The sequence below is a fragment of the Pongo abelii genome, chromosome 1, assembly GCF_028885655.2.
Source record: "Pongo abelii isolate AG06213 chromosome 1, NHGRI_mPonAbe1-v2.0_pri, whole genome shotgun sequence".
NCBI classification, from domain to species: Eukaryota; Metazoa; Chordata; class Mammalia; order Primates; family Hominidae; genus Pongo; species Pongo abelii.
The window spans coordinates 197,614,295-197,630,045 of NC_071985.2; the positions used below are offsets into that span (position 1 = coordinate 197,614,295).

The 15,751-nt window shown below is 44.2% G+C and overlaps 1 protein-coding gene across 5 annotated transcripts in view; it reads right to left on the reverse strand.

Moving 5' to 3' along the window:
- Positions 1-512: 512 nt before the first annotated feature.
- AGO1 (argonaute RISC component 1) overlaps positions 513-15,751 on the reverse strand; it is a 47,090-nt gene continuing 31,851 nt past the window's right edge. For all 5 annotated transcript variants that reach the window (XM_002811058.5, XM_009252580.4, XM_054555294.2 and 2 more), the window contains 5 exons: positions 14,600-14,794; positions 12,400-12,534; positions 11,704-11,805; positions 10,869-11,068; positions 513-10,626 (listed from right to left, as the gene is read on the reverse strand). In XM_002811058.5, coding sequence (XP_002811104.1) covers positions 10,518-10,626; positions 10,869-11,068; positions 11,704-11,805; positions 12,400-12,534; positions 14,600-14,794 — 741 coding nt within the window. In that variant the 3' untranslated portion in view covers positions 513-10,517. The remainder of the gene's footprint in view (positions 10,627-10,868; positions 11,069-11,703; positions 11,806-12,399; positions 12,535-14,599; positions 14,795-15,751) is intronic.

Consider the following 15,751-nt stretch of genomic DNA (forward strand, 5'->3'; position numbering starts at 1 on the left):
TCCTTAATAAATATTTGTTGCCTTAATGAAACGTACTATTTTATTCAGGCTGAGGAATCATTCATAATTTCTCCCCATGTCCCTATGCTTCAGTAATACGTTTTTTAATCAAAATAATTTTTTAAAGAGGAAAAGGAGAAAGAATATCCTATCTTCAGTTCCCCTCACTGTGGGACTTTGGATCAGTCACTTGATCTCTCCGGGCTTCAATTTTCTTATCTGAAAAATTGAGAGAACAGCATGTACCTTACACAGTTTGTAAGGTTAGGTAATGTACATACAGCACAGAGAAAATCCTCCCCAAATGTTAGTGAATAACAGAAGTATTTACTATTTACCATTTTAAAGCACTTACCATATAATATTAAACACTTAATAAATGTATGGGACTCAAAACCACATCTGACTCCAATTCTGTCTTACTTTCTTCTTCTTTCACATCCCTACCCCCGTGGCTGAAAATACCCTCCCCAATTTTAAAATATCAAATTAAATGTCACCAGATGAAACACTGCATCTTAAAAGTCATTTTTAATCCTCAACTGTACACAATCCAAATCTTGGTAGCAGCATCTGACAGGGTAAATACCAACTCTTGTGCAAGGGTCTTTTATATCCTCAACCCCTCTGATTCTGGAACTGGTTCCCTAAACAAAGGCAGACTTCTTCAGCTTCTTCCAGAATAGACATTAGACATGGTGACAGTGATAAACCTTTGGGGTGGGCTAGTCTTTTTCGGCATTGATGGAGCAGAATTTACACCCTCTGATACAATCCATCTCAGTAAATGTCAATAATGCCTTCCTATCTACTTCTGCTATCCAGGAACCCACCTCTTTAGAGTGAACGCATGTGAAAGGCTCATGATTTGTAATATCAAGAAGTAGGAAGACAAAGAGGTTTGAAGGATTCTGCCAAAGGCAAAGCTGTATGAGGCTCTCTCCTGACTACATGTACACCCTATATTTGGATAACTCATTCCCAACTGAGTCTGCTCTTAAGGGTACAGAGCAGGGTCATTGGGTATTATTTTAACTGTCATTGCCCCAGTACCTAGAACAGTGCCAGTGCCTGGCACATAGCAGCATTCAGTATATTTGTTGGATTGATGGATAGATAGGTGAATAAATAAATGAGCTTCAAGAATGGGGCTCAGCAAACAAGCTAAAACTCTGCCCTCATACCTGGTGACACTGGTTGTTCTGAGAAGAAAGAAATACAGAAATAGTACAAAATCTCAGGTGCAGAGAAATCAGTGCCCTCTGAAAGTTGAACCTCCTCAGGAGCCATCAAATACCCAGTGCAAAATTTCCTAAAATATGATACAAAAGTATAAACTAGAACAGAAAAAAGCAACAAACGGAGCTTTAATAAATTCGCAAAATTTTAAACTTTTGCTCTTCAAAATGAAAAGGCAAGCCACAGACTGGGAAAAATAGATGTAAAAGATATATCCAACAAAGGACTTGTGTTTAAAATGAATAAAGAACTCTTACAACTCAATAAAACTCAATTTTCAAACAGGTAAAAGAGGCTGGGCCCAGTGGCTTATGCCTGTAATTCCAGCACTTTGGGAGGCCGAGGCGGGAGGATAGCTTGAAGCTAAGAGAGGCCAGCCTGGGCAATAATGAGACCGAACTGCTACCAAAAAAAAAAATTTTTTTAATTAGCTGGGCATGGTGGTGTGCACCTGTAAGCCCAGCTACTCAGGAGGCTGAGGTGGGAGGATTGCTTGAGCCCAGGAGGCAGAAACTGCAGTGAGCCATGATCATGCCACTGCACTCCAGCCTGGGTGACAGAGTGAGACACTGTCTCAAAAACAACAAATACAACAGGTAAAAGATGCGAACAACAAAGATACGGGGATAGTAAGTAAGCACATGAAAAGATGATCAATATCACTGGTCACTAAGGAAAGGCATAATGAGCTACCAAATACTCAGTGCATGCAGGAAAGACAGAGTGGCCAGCTGCCGCTTTAAGTACCATGTCCCTGCCCAGTAAGTCAGGCTCAGGGAAGCACAGTTCACACTTCCCTCCCTGCTGCCGCTATTATTCTACTCCACTTAGGACTTTCTACTCCTAGGCTTCTTGTGTTAGACAAGAAACATCACTGGATGAGGAGAGCAACTGAGTACAATCCTCTCACATGGGCCAAGATTAGAGTCAACTGGCAACCTGAGTTCAAATCTCTTCTCCTAGACCATCAGTTTCTACAAGGTAGAAAGTAAGTTACTTTATACTCTAGCAAGATACAATATAAAACATGGGCTTTAGGGACAGACACAGCTAACACTGAAGGCCCTCTCTTACTTGCTGTGAGCCCGGGAAAGTCACTCAGACTCATGTTTCTCATCTGTAAAAGTTGAAGTACCTTTGAGACCAGATGCTGCTTATCCAATAGCCCTTATCTCCTTTCTTGCTAGTAGACATGACTGAACTTTCTAGTCCACATGACTCAAAGGATAATTCATTAATCTAAGCCACTCCTGATGGATGATCTTACTTGCTTTGCCAGTGACAGGCGTGAGATGACCCATTTCTAGCAAAGCCATGAGGCTGTATCTGCTGGAGCTTCCAGGGAAAGCCTTCCTTGCTTTAGAAGGACACAGAAAAATTTGTCTCTCTTTTGCCAGACACGGTTCTGTCAGCATTTCCTTCCCAGAATTACAGTAGCCATATTGGGACCATGAGGCAAACTGGCGTGAGGAACATGGAGGATGGCAGAGCAAAAAAATTTCAAGAAACTGAGTCTTTGGTGTTATCACTGAGCCACTGAATTAACCAACCTTGGAGTAACATTAAATTAGGATTTCTTGTCATATGAAATGATAGTTTTCTTATTTAAGAAAAATTTAATCAGAATTTTGTAATATGCAATTGAAGATAACTGATAAACTATTTCGCATGTAAAGATGCTGTGAGATGCAATTATATAAGATACTGTAGAAAACACCTAGCCAAGTACTTCAAAGTACCCAAACAAACCCTTCCTCCTTTTGCAGCTCACTCTCATTAATAGCCCCCAGGCCTTTTCCAAAAACCTGGCTAAAAGTTCCCACTGTCTCTTTTAAGAGGAAAGTTCCCTCCCTTTGGAAAATGGGGATGAAGGACCAAAGGCTCCCTAGAAAGGTCCCTCAATATTATTATACTTTGTCCAAAAAAAAAAAACCCAAACAAAAAACCATTGCCAAGAGGATAGTGGTAAAGGTGCTACAGTCCAGAACAACAGGACAGTATGTTCCTGCAGGGTAAGCCACAAAGGCCTAAAAAACCTTGGTATGATATACTGGAGAAGGCAGTTGTACATAAGTGGAAAACTAAATACATCTAATTCCCCAGCAAATCCACTTTTCCAGTTCTTCCTTCTTGACACAGCTGCTTTGAAGGAGTACTTCTGTCATGCTGTGTGCCTTCTAAGCCTGCCTAGGCATTTCTCAGCCTATCATCAGAGGAATAAATGTCTGCAAAGCTAGAAACAAAAAAGGTGAGCTAATTTTCCAATTCGACATTACTTCCCATTCAAGCAGTAGACAGCAGCTTAAGGATGGCCCAGACTCAGAACTTCCAACTAGTCTTTTCCTTGCACTAACTCTTTCGTTTAGCCACCAAATCCTAATTGCCATGAGATTCTGGGGTCTGCTACACCAAGAGATACCAAACAAATACCCAGCCTGACTACCCCAAGGCAACTGCTAGTCCAGAATGTGCTCCAGCATATTTTGCCAATTGACAGAGCAGAAGGAAGGATGCTCAACCAGTAATGAAAAGGAATGCCCAGAGGTGCCAGGACAAGCCTTCACTGAAAACCTTGAGCTCCAGGACCAAACAATGCAGGCTCCCAGTCTTTTAACTTGAGTAGCAACCATAGGCAAATCCTGAAGGCTTTTCAATATCAATCTTTTCTAAAACTGAAGTTTATAGCAAAATTTGCCATAATCCTCCTCCTCCTATTCCCCCTGCTAAGTACTTTATTTCTGCCTTACTCGGGGTCATAAATTTATGTCTTATTTCAACTGGGCAAAATCTGCTCCATGTCCAATCTGCTCTTCAAGTTCAACCAACCTCCCTAACCCTTGCTGCTGAAAAGAAGCATGGGACTGGCTGGGTCTTTCCCAAGGGAGTCTGCCAGGTGATAGCCACAGGCCAATTCACAACACTTGGCCTCCAGAGGAATGCTAGGTCCACATATGTACACACTGGCTGCCACTGACGATTTCTCACTGGGCTATCTGCCAGAATCCTTCTCTGAGCCTTCTTACCCCCATGCATAGAAATAACAATGCTCTAGCAGTACCAGGAAGAATGCCAGAATTTACATGCTTGACAATTATACCACCAGCTTAAAGTACAAAACCATAGAACCTCCAACTTGGGGTGAGTGGGAAAAGACAATGATAATGTGGTTAAGTATCTGCTTACCTGAAGATTCAGGAATTCTGAGTTATCCCGTGTACTCCTATCACTTCTTAATCCGCTGCCCACCCAGCCCATACTCATAAACCACAGACTACTAGCCTATTTCAATTATATTTGCACATACTGATCCGTTGGTATATGCCATGACCCTGAGATGACAAAAATGAAGAGAATATAGCTTCTGCTCCTAGGAGTTCACAGGCTCTAAAGAAGACAAGTTATGGAAATAAATATAGTATGCTACTATTATCTAGTACACTGGAACACGGTTTATAATATTGGCTAGGAACAAAATTAGGTTTTGTTTATTCTTTTACAATTATCTCCTAATTGGTGGTAGTTGTGGTGAACTTGAAAGTCCTAGTTTTAGCCATTTTAGAATTGGTTTTTCCAATGCTCATTTTCAAGAAATACTGGAGAATAACCTAAGTAAGTCATAGAGTTATAAGATCCCCAAAAGATGGGGAGTAGAAAGGTAAAACACACAGAAAAGAAAGAACTCCTTCTCTGCAGCAGTTCATGTTGTTAATCACTCCCTTCATGAACCTTCTTCTACTCTGATTTCTTCTCCTACCTCACTAAACTGGTTAAACAAAGAAACAAAAAACCCACAAACTGTCTACCAGTGATCTGTCACCTTAAGATCTGCTTCCTCCCCCGAACCTTTAAATTGAGTTTCTTAGGGGGCTGTATACTATGTTTCTCTTCTCTTTTTCTAAGCTATCTCATTCATGCCTATGGCTTTAACTACCATCTACAAGACTCCCATATCTATAAATGCAGTTTTACAGTCTTACCTGAGCACCAACCTGTGTTTACTGGACACCTTACCCTTATTGCCCCACAAAAACCTCAAAACTCAGTCTATACAACATTGTCTTTCTTCAAAAACTCCCCACCTTTCTTCTACAGTCTCCCCGTCACCCCCATCTTGACTGGCAGAATGTCCCAACACACTCCTATGGTCAAGGAGAAACCTGGGAGCTAACCTCTACTCCTGTCTTCTCCTCCCACCAGCCATCGAGTCCTATTAATTCTATCTCGTCTCTCAAATCTGTCCCTTCCTCCCTATATTTGTTGTTGTAGCCTTATTCCACTCCCTCATTATCTTCCTCCTATGCCAGGGGACTATTTGGCTAATCATATCCCCCACCAAACTTAATTCACTTAATGAGACAGACACTATTTTCCTCATTTTGAATTGTGCCTGCCCTCCCCACAATACTGCTGGCACAGTCCTTTGCATGTTTGTTGAATGAAGAATAAATGAATGCTCTGTGAAGTATTCCTGCATAACAATCTACAGTATTATTCTCGCCTAAAAGCTATTAGAGATGTAATCAGTCCCAAAAGTTTGTTTTGCTGGTAGGAAAAAAAGAGAAAGACCGCACTTTAGAAATAGAAGCCACTGTTGTCTTTATAAAACACAGAATTGTGCTGCTGCTGCTGCTGCTGATGTTGCTTGCTTCAGAAGGAACTGTACGTTACAGCTGCTGGGATAATTTCACAATGGACTGGACAAGGTACAGCTCAAAGCAGGACACAAACACAAATCTCAAAGGGAAACAAATGCAAACAAGTACACAGCTGTGGGGATCCAGAGACATTTCCCCATCCATGCTGGACTTGAGAGGGATAAAAAGTTTAGAAACTAAAGTGAAAACTAGAGTAGTCACACATGCCCACCACATGGCTGCTAAGTGCAACATCACATACCAATTAGGCTGGACTGTGTGCACAGGAAAGTAATTTCATTTTTCCTTATTGCTACTACACCAAGGGACTCAGTGCATTCAACAAATGTCTTTACTTGCACAATTCTTGGAGGGTTTCCTATTTTCCTCTGTAAAGAAGGAAATCTCCCTTTCCCACCTCATTCTGTTTTGTTTTTAGCTCATTCCTTCCCCTCCCTTTCTTGGACGCCCAAACAGCAGCCAGAGGTTCTAAGTCAGTATGAGTAGAGTAAGGGGAGAGCACCAACCCGGCCTCTCTCCCTGTCCAGGGAGAAGGCAAGTCCTATTAAGTCAGAGGAAAGCGAAAACCAGAAAATACCTCCTTCCCAATCTGCTTAGAAGGCCAAATAGTAAAAAGTGCCCTGCATATCCCTGCCATGATCAGATTTTAAGAAGGAAGGTATTCCAGCTACCATCCTAGATTGGCCTAGGCCCCATATATAAATAAAAAATAACTTCCCCCAATGTAGTTTCCAAAACTGCCTTTTGGCTAGTTTGAGATGATTCTTCTACCCTGATCGGGAAGAAACTTCCAACCTTGTTAGGTACACATGATTCCAGGTCCAAAATTGTCCCACCAGCCTTACAGATATCCTATGGGCCAGCTAATAGTCAGTGCGCCCTTGGCTGCCCATCTTGAGTGCTGGCCTTATTCACAAACAGAAAAAAAAAAAGTATCCAAAAACACTGCTGCTTAGCTAAATATGAGGCCACAGAGAAGCTATCTAGCAGGTGGGCATTAGGAGCTTTTTAGGGAAGTTTCAAATTTCTAGGTACCTTCTTCTTCGGCTTTATGTTAAACCTAAGTTCCCAGCAACAATAGCCCCAGGCTTATCCCTGGAGGCCAGTGTAGCACCTCAATCCCTAATGGATCAGGTTGGACTGGATAAACAATCAAAGAACAGTGCTCTCCTTTCCTACGTTTTATTCAAATTCTCTCCATTCTCTTCTCACTCTTTTTCCTTTATGTCCATCCCCTAACACTCAAACCCAGGATACCCAAGTAGCTCAACCCTAAGACAATCTCAGAAAAGCCAGGCCCCAGGTAAAGAGAAAAAGAACCAGATTTAGAAAAAGCAATGAGAGAAACCAGCTCCAAGGAGTGGACAGGTTTGGAGAATGCCAGAAACCCTCCTGACTTCACACAAGTTGGACAGGTCAGTTGCTCTTCTCTAGGATAAGCTTGAGGGCAGTCCAGCCCAGGTGGACATCTCTGGGCTTGGGGAACAGGTTCTTGGTCTTCTGCAGTCAAGGAGCTAAGCCTGACCCTGCCAGCTAACAGTGGGATCATTGCAGCCATGCAGAGATTTCATCATCACATAGGCAGGCAGGCAGGCAGGCAGGCAGGCAGGCAGGCAGGCCGGCCAGCAAGCAAGCAGAGTGAATAGAAGAAAAGGGAAAGGAAGCCAGGGAAAGAGAGAAGAGGAAAAGGAAGGCAAAACAGTGGTACAAAGGGAGCAAGAGACCCAACTAAGAGGATGAGGCTGGGGGTCCCCCAAGCACTTCCTTGAAGCTTGGGTAAGAAGCACCACTTAAACCAAATCCACATAAGCCAAAGCTTGCTGCCAACACCACTTCTCCATCTGCATGCACCACCTTTCAAACAGGAATAATCCTCAAGGTCGGGGTATTTTTCAAGTCTCAAAAATTATCTTTTTACAAAAAAATCAGAGTAAGAACTCATTTCTTGTCATTGCCCAAAGCTGATTCTCTTGCTTTTTATTTCTTGAATGGCATATGCCATGCCAAAGGGCTAAAAATGCATTTCAAGCCCCAGCTGAAAGCCAACTGGAGAGAGTGAGGCAAAGAGAGAAAAGGAGAGAACACAAACTTGTTGCTGGGAGTAGAGGCTGCCACCTGCTCCCTATGGACATTTGCAAATGCTGGTGAATGACTGGACCCTCCAGGAATAGTGCCCTGATCCTAGCCCCAAAATGTATCCAAGTAGAGAACATGCAGAGCCCACTGTCCCAGGAGAGCTCCCCTCCCCAAAGGGTGACAGAACACGAAGTAGACTGTATATGAAGGCAATGGACAGGGCAGATGGAGTGTTAGCATCACTCTCTTTAGGCACTTGTGTAAGGAATGTAGGCTCTCCAGTGAGCTGCCTCCTCCCAGAGCCCTCCATTCTGTTCTTCAGCTGGGCTTGTGCCTATAGGGCACCCCATGCTGTAGCCAGCAGGAAAAAAGTAAAGGAGGAGTTACTCAACAGTCCTGATGCTTTCTCCATAATGAATGTTTGTGCTACGTTTTGTGAGTTGCTGAACAATGTAACCAACCAGAACAGAACCTGGGATAGATTGTTTTGCATAGCAAATCCGGGTCATACAAGGGCAGCTGAGGGGAGGAAATGGTAGTTCTAACTCTACAGGCCAGGATTTAGACCATTCTTCCTCCAGCTGGCCTCCAAGCCTGGGCTAGGTCTAAAGTAATCATGGCTTCATCACCAGATCAGGATAGATCCAAGCCCAGGCTCCTCAAAAAGAGGAAATTCCACACTGAAGTTGCAACTCCCCATCCCAAGCAGTGGGGCAGGAAAAAAATGAACAGTCAAGGAAAAAGGGCAGGGGGGATGCTTGCTTCAAGGCCAGCAGAAACCAAGCTAGAACCACCACCTTCTCCAGTCCTGCAAGACAGCCAAACCCCATGTCTCAAGACAAAAAAAAAAAAAAAAAAAAAAAAAAAAAAGCCCATGCCACCCACTCACATGCCCTAGTGGGAAACCAGGAAAAATTCATTTGTGTAAACAGAAGCAATAGGGAGCAGCAAAATTCCCCAGCCTGTCCACAGGACACGCTGGAATCTAGGATGAGCCAAAGGGTCAGAGGACAGTCCAGGGGAAGGAAAAAGATGCACTTGCAAGAAAGAGTGCAGGACAGTGCAGAGGAGGGAGGCTGTAGCAAGAAAAAGGTATTATCTGCACAGAGGAAGGATGGAGCCTGGACTCCATCTTGGGGCGATAACCACCCCCTCCCTACCTAGCCAGGTCAGAGAACAAATCAGGTACACAGTTCATTCTGATGGCTCAGTGTTTCTGGGATATAAACTCATCAGGCATGGGAAGGATTTCCAAATTTTGGCAATACACTCAAGTTATGGTATAAAAATAACATTTTGTTTTCTCTCTTTTTTCTCATTTTAGACCTAAGAGTTTTTTGTTATAAGACACCCCAGTTAAGAAATATTGAAACATAAGAGACTTGACCATCAAGGGAGAAAAGAAGCCAAGAGTGAAAAATGCTATGAAAGTAACTCCAGACCTGGGCGGGGCGGGAGGTAGGAGGAACAAGGAGAAAAGGAGGCATTAAGTGGAAAGGCCAGGGGCCAGTCATCTCAGCAGCTCCGAGACTTGTCATGTTTGAAAGTGCAAATGTCAATGGATTTTAACCATCTTGAGGTTGTGATCTTTTAAAAAGCTCAATGAATGAGGAAGTCAATTCCTTCAAATGCAAAATAGCTGGCTTTCTGGCTGGAGGTTTGTTGGGTCTGGGGTATTTCTTCCCCATCTACCTCCTCTCCCACCCCCACCCCATTCCCCAAAGAAAGGTACAAAAGGTTGCAGTTCTGCAGCATTACCGTTACAGGGAAGGCACTGGTTACCCACCAGCGGGCGGAAGGAAGACAGGGTCGTGTCACTTCAAAGCTAAGTGCCATAGTGCCTTAAGTATTACTAGGGGCTGGATGTCTGTCAGGGAGGAGAAGTAAGGTGGGGCAGAAAATGTGGACAGAGAGGAATAAGGGGAAGGTGGGGGGTGGCAGCTGGGGGAGGAGCAACCAAAACCATTAAAAAATCTTCCTACAAACTGGATTCTGAACCCATTAAAACATCTAGTATCCTAAAATATTGATCTGGGTCTGGTTTCATTTTTCTTCTTAAACAAATCTAGTCCTTTTCTGATTAAGGCTCCTAAAAAATCCTTCCCTCCTCCCACCCACTTTCTCAAGCCCCTCACTTTCCCATCTAAAGTATCAAACCCAAACCTAACCAGCTTTTGTCTGCAGGGCTACAGAGTTGACCTTACCAAGCTGTCAAGCATGAGTCTTTAGCACTGTGAGTCACATGAGACACCTGTGTGTATGGTGGGCACCAGTGCTGCCCCTTTTGGTCCAGTGGGGTCAGGGCCAGATGTGACAAGATGGGGTGAGGGGTGGGGGACATGAGGTTGATATCAGAGATTTCTGGCTGGTGGTCTGTCTTGCTGGCCCTGTTCCCCACTCTTACACCACCTCTATAGAAGGAAACAAGGCGTCCTACACTCCTCCCTACCCCACCTCCCTCCTCCTTGCTTCCTCTGGATTTGGGTGGCACAGCTCCTGGGGCTTGGAAAGCTTTCTTCTATCCAGTGAGGTAACAGCGTTCTGCCTTCAAGCGAAGTACATGGTGCGCAGAGTATCCTGGTGAACCTGCACGGCTTTGGCCAGGGCCTGGGGGTCCCGCCCATTGCTCTGCCCCGATATGTGGCTCCCCTCTCCACTGAAAAGGAAAAAATGAAAGAAGTCCTTCCTGGTGAACTGAGCTGCTGCTAATTCCCTCACCCAGCCCTGGGATGCCAATTCCCATACCAACTTAAGAGAAAAACCCAACCCAGGATTGGGCAGACGAGCCCAATGACACCAAATTGGACAGCACTCATTTCCTTCTACCCAAGGAAAGTTGAGAAGATCTGGCACAATAGGCTGAAGCAAAAAGGAAGCCAACCTGATCCCAGGCCTCACCTGTCATGCTCCTTGTCCACCAGGTGGTATCGTGCCCGGAAAGCCACCAGGCGGGCATAGTAGGCAGGTGCTGGGATAGAGACAGAGCGTGTGCATCGTACGTAAGTGTGACACAGCTGGTACGTCAGGATCTGGAGCTCATCTGCTGTGAAACGGTTGTCATCCCAAAGAACATAGTAATGGGATGGTCGGCTGGTGCCCTGGGAAGATAGGAAGGTGAGGGTCCCAGGCTGGGCAGAGGAGATGACTGATAATAGGGGAACAGGATCACTGTTAAGAATATGGCTGGGTAGATGATTCACCCATGAACAGGCAGATGCAAAACTACCAACGTCATAAAGCACTCTTCTTATAAGCAACCTGCAAGTGTACTCAGGGCTTATTAAGAGAGCAGTCCTGGCTGGGCACAGTGGCTCATGCCTGTAATCCCAGCACTTTGGGAGGCCAAGGCGGGTGGATCACTTGAGGTCAGGAGTTCAAGACCAGCGGGGCCAAAATGGTGAAACCCTGTCTCTACTAAAAATACAAAAATTAGCTGGGCATGGTGGCGCATGCTTGTAATCCCAGCTACTTGGGAGGCTGAGGCGGGAAGGCAGGAAGACCGCTTAAACCCAGGAGGTGGAGGTTGCAGTTAGCTGAGACTGTGCCACTGCACTCCAGGCTGGGGGACAGAGCGAGACTCCGCCTCGAAACAAAACAAAACAAAACAAAACAAACAGAAAAGAGAGCAATCCTAATTTGGATGTCATTCAGTGATGACTGATACATTCTAGGGGCAATGTGAATGAACAACTCATCTTTGACCCATTGGAACCCCAAGATAAAGCCCAGCTACCTGGATGCCTGCGTGGCTGCACAGATAGAAGTCAAACTCAAATGGGTGGGTGATGTTGGTGTCCACTGTGGTCCCAGCTGGGATGTTACCACTCTTCCCAATCTGTATAGAGACAAACACAACCAAGATCCCAAGACCTGCCTGGCCCTAACCAGGACCCTGGCTCAATTCTACTCTGACTTCACCAAAATCCCAAGAACAAAGCCAAAGTTGCTATTCCCTGAGGGTACTGAATCTTAAAATAATATGCTTCTAAAGTCACACAGACCTGTGTTCAAGTCCTTTTGGCTGTGTGATCTTAGCAAGTCATCTAACCTTTCTGAGGTTAAACTGGAGATGATAATAATACCTACTTCACAGGGTTGCTGTGAGGAAGACGCCTTGTACAGTATCTGGCACATAGGAGGAGTTCAATAAATGGTAGTTCCCTTTCCCTTCTCTAGGAGCTGGTCTATATATGGGGTCTAGGCCAGGGAGCTAGGAGGAGGGAAAGGAAGTATAAGGGAAGGACGGGAGGAGGTGGACACTAGTGAAGGCAGTGGCAGAGGAAGGACCACAAGAGCTAGGAGGAGGGAAGGGGCCAGGGAGGATGGATAGGACAAGGACTAAATCCCCAGCCTTTATCTCAAGGGCTTCTTCTCTATTAAGATAAGGGAGACAGAAGGAGGGGATGGGAGGCCTCAGTCCCTCACTCACTCGCTCATTCTTGTCAGCACAGAAAAGGCGGGTGTGATGGCGTTTCTGAACCACAATATAAGTGATCCCAGGCTGGTAGTCCTTTTCCAGTTTGATGCAGGCATCACGAATGGCCAGTAGCTCATAATGGAGTATCTAGGCATAAAAAAATGGGGAGGGAAACAAAGAAATACACAGTTCCTCTTGAGTTCACATACCCTTCTGAACTAAGGAGTTGCCACTTGTAATACAGCTTTTGGCTCAGTCTCCCTTTATATGCTGATGCTCAACAATTAGAGATGATAGGCCCTTCTTGTCAAAAGCAGCCTTATACTCAGTTCACTTAATATGTTCCTATAAAACCTTGGCCAGGAGGCTTGGCATCAGAAGACAACACTCATCTGGTTCCTGTGTATAAAGAGACCTAATACCAAGACACAGAACAAAGGTTCACAGAGAAATCACTAAAATCACAATGCCCAAAGTTAGTTTCACTCAGGATCAGGTGACTAATGAGAGTTCTCCTTTGGGCTCCAAGAGCAGACAGGTTGTGGACCACCAGAGAAGAGCAGACATATAGTTTCATAATGGGTGCAGAGAGAGTAGGTGAATTCAGTCCTGCAAAGCAGCAGGATTATAAGAAAATAGGCTAGCTAAGGGAAAAGCTAGAAGTAAATAATCATAGGCAATAGTTGCCTGTGGCCGTGGATGTCAGATATAGAGGGTCAAAACTGTATGGTAGAGAAGGATAGACTTTGGAATCAATTAGATTTAAATCCAAGCTTTATCTAGTTGTATTACATCAGGCAAGTTATTCAACTCCACTAAGTCTCATTTTCTCCACATCTATTAATGTTACTAAGACCTGCTTCACACAGCTGTTATGAAGACTAAGATAGACAATTAAGTAAAAGTATAGAAAACCTGGTAGGGCTTAATAACTGCTGATTGCTTTGCTAAGCAGTTTGAATTTTAACCCAAAGCTATGTGAAGCCACTAGACATTTCTGAACAGATATGTGATATGATAAATGTGTCTGTTATTTTAGAAAATACTGGATGACTTAGAAATTGGGCATAATGGCCGGGCACGGTGGCTCACGCCTGTATTTCCAGCACTTTGGGAGGCCAAGGCGGGTGGATCATTTGAGGTCAGGAGTTTGAGACCAGCCTGGTCAACATGGTGAAACCCCATCTCTACTAAAAATACAAAAATAAGCTGGGTGTGGTGACTCATACCTGTAGCCCCAGCTACTTGGGAGGCTGAGAAAAGAGAATCGCTTGAGCCCGGGAGGCAGAGGCTGCAGTGAGCTAAGATCACACCACTGCGCTCCACCCTGGGCAAGAGTGAGACTCTGCTCCCCCCAAAACAAAAGAAAAAAAGAAACTGGGCATAACAGTTAAGAGCATAAACTATGGAATCAGACCAATGTGTCTGAATCCCAGTTCCACTCCTAACTATCTTTGATGACATTAAAGATCACGTAACATTTCCAAGCCTGTTTTCTCATCTGTTAAATGGAAATACACTATTATTCCAAAGGACTATTGTAAAGCATTAAATAGAACATACGTTTCCACTCAGATTTAGGAAAAAAAAACAAAAACAAAAAAAAAAAACGTGAAGTGCTTAGGACAGTTCACGGCACATAGGAAGTTCATTGGAATAGTAGTTATAATACTATTAAATGGTAGTCAAGGATACCAGTTCAGGATAGAAGTTAGAAAAAAAAAATGAAGGCTGGCAGTGAGAATGAATAGGAGGAATATTACGAAGGAGGGTCAAGAGCATTAGTCCTAAAATGTAGTCTCCAGACTATCAGCATCGCCTAAGAACTTGTCAGTATTGTAAATTCTTGGTCCTCATCCAAGACTCACTGAATCAGAAACTCTCAGGGTAGAGCCCTTAAAACTGTTTTAATAAGCCCTCCAGGTGATCTTAATGTAAGCTAGCATTTGAGAATCATTGGTCTAAACAATCAGTCTCCAACATGAACCAGCTACTTAAATAGGCACTGAGGGTCTTCTATTATGAGAAGAAAAATCTACAGATGCTTGTACACTCCATCCCTCAGTTGCGATCCTTGCCCCCAAGTCTACCCCATTTAGCAAAGCTCACTAAGAAGTGACACACCTCTCAGTGCCAATAGCTTAGAAAAGGTAGTAGCACCTAGCTTTCCAGCCATGATGTGAAAGTTTTCTCCACCTATTGTGGGCCCTACCTGGGGTAGCTGGCCTTCAGGCACCCCATCTCGATAGAAGATGATGCGGGTAGGCTTGAAACGGGTGGACTTGTAGAATTGGATGAGGAGCTCACGCACCATGTAGGACAAGTCTTCAATGATCTCTTGCCGTGGTCGCTGCACCCGCACAGTAGCACAGTATCGGCTGGGGTGGGCATCCATACTGCCTACCACCTGACAGTCAGAGAGAAAGGATTAGCTCCTAGAACCTTCACCTTCACTGTCAGGCTATGGGTTTGTGGAAAGGTTTCTTAGCAAGAAAACTACAACTGAATGACTAGAGCTTGAGATTCAATGAGCCCTGGTTTCAATCTCTACTCTATCACACAAGCAGAAGTTACTCAATCTCTCTGATCTTTTTTCCTCTTCTCAGATGGTGATAAGAACACCTGCTTGCAGTGCTACTGGTGTCCATATTAAGCACCTTACACAGGGCCTAGCCCACAGTAGGTACTTGATAAATTGATTTCTCTCCCCTTTGCAGAGGAGCATGTGAAGGTTTAGCACTACTAAATCAAACAATGGCCTCATCCAGTCCCAAATTTATCCTTTTTCCCATTCAAATGCTAATCTACCCAGGAATCATGACCATAGTAACAGTGTTCTTGTGGTTGATGGAAGAAATGCCATTTACAAAGGAGACAGCAGCCAAAGCCTAGGAGGGATGGCCACAAGGAAAACAGGGATAAGCATATTATAGGGTTTCCCTGCACTTACTGAGGTTAAGACCAGTGTGCTTACAGAAATGTGAGGGTTTTGGAAATATAAGTGGGAAAGAAGGTCTGATCCCTAGCAATTTGGAAGCCCCTAAGAGACAAAGAGCAGAAAAGTCAGGAGAGAGATAAGAGAAACATCTAATCTATTATACAGGTCGGGGTGAAGATGGGCAGAGCAAAGGATAGTCCCAGCAACTAAGTAACTCCCTTTAAAGGGATTTCAGAGAAGATATAGTCCCTCCTCTAAATCCCAAAAGCAGGCATGGAGAAAGACAGACATTCAAATGCAGAGCAAGAGTGATGCAGAATGAGTAAAGTCTCTGGCTACACTCTCGCTACTCTCCCTGAAAAAAGACAACATACAGAGCTACCTTTATGAGATATCAAGGGAATGGGAATTGGGAATAGTGAGCTA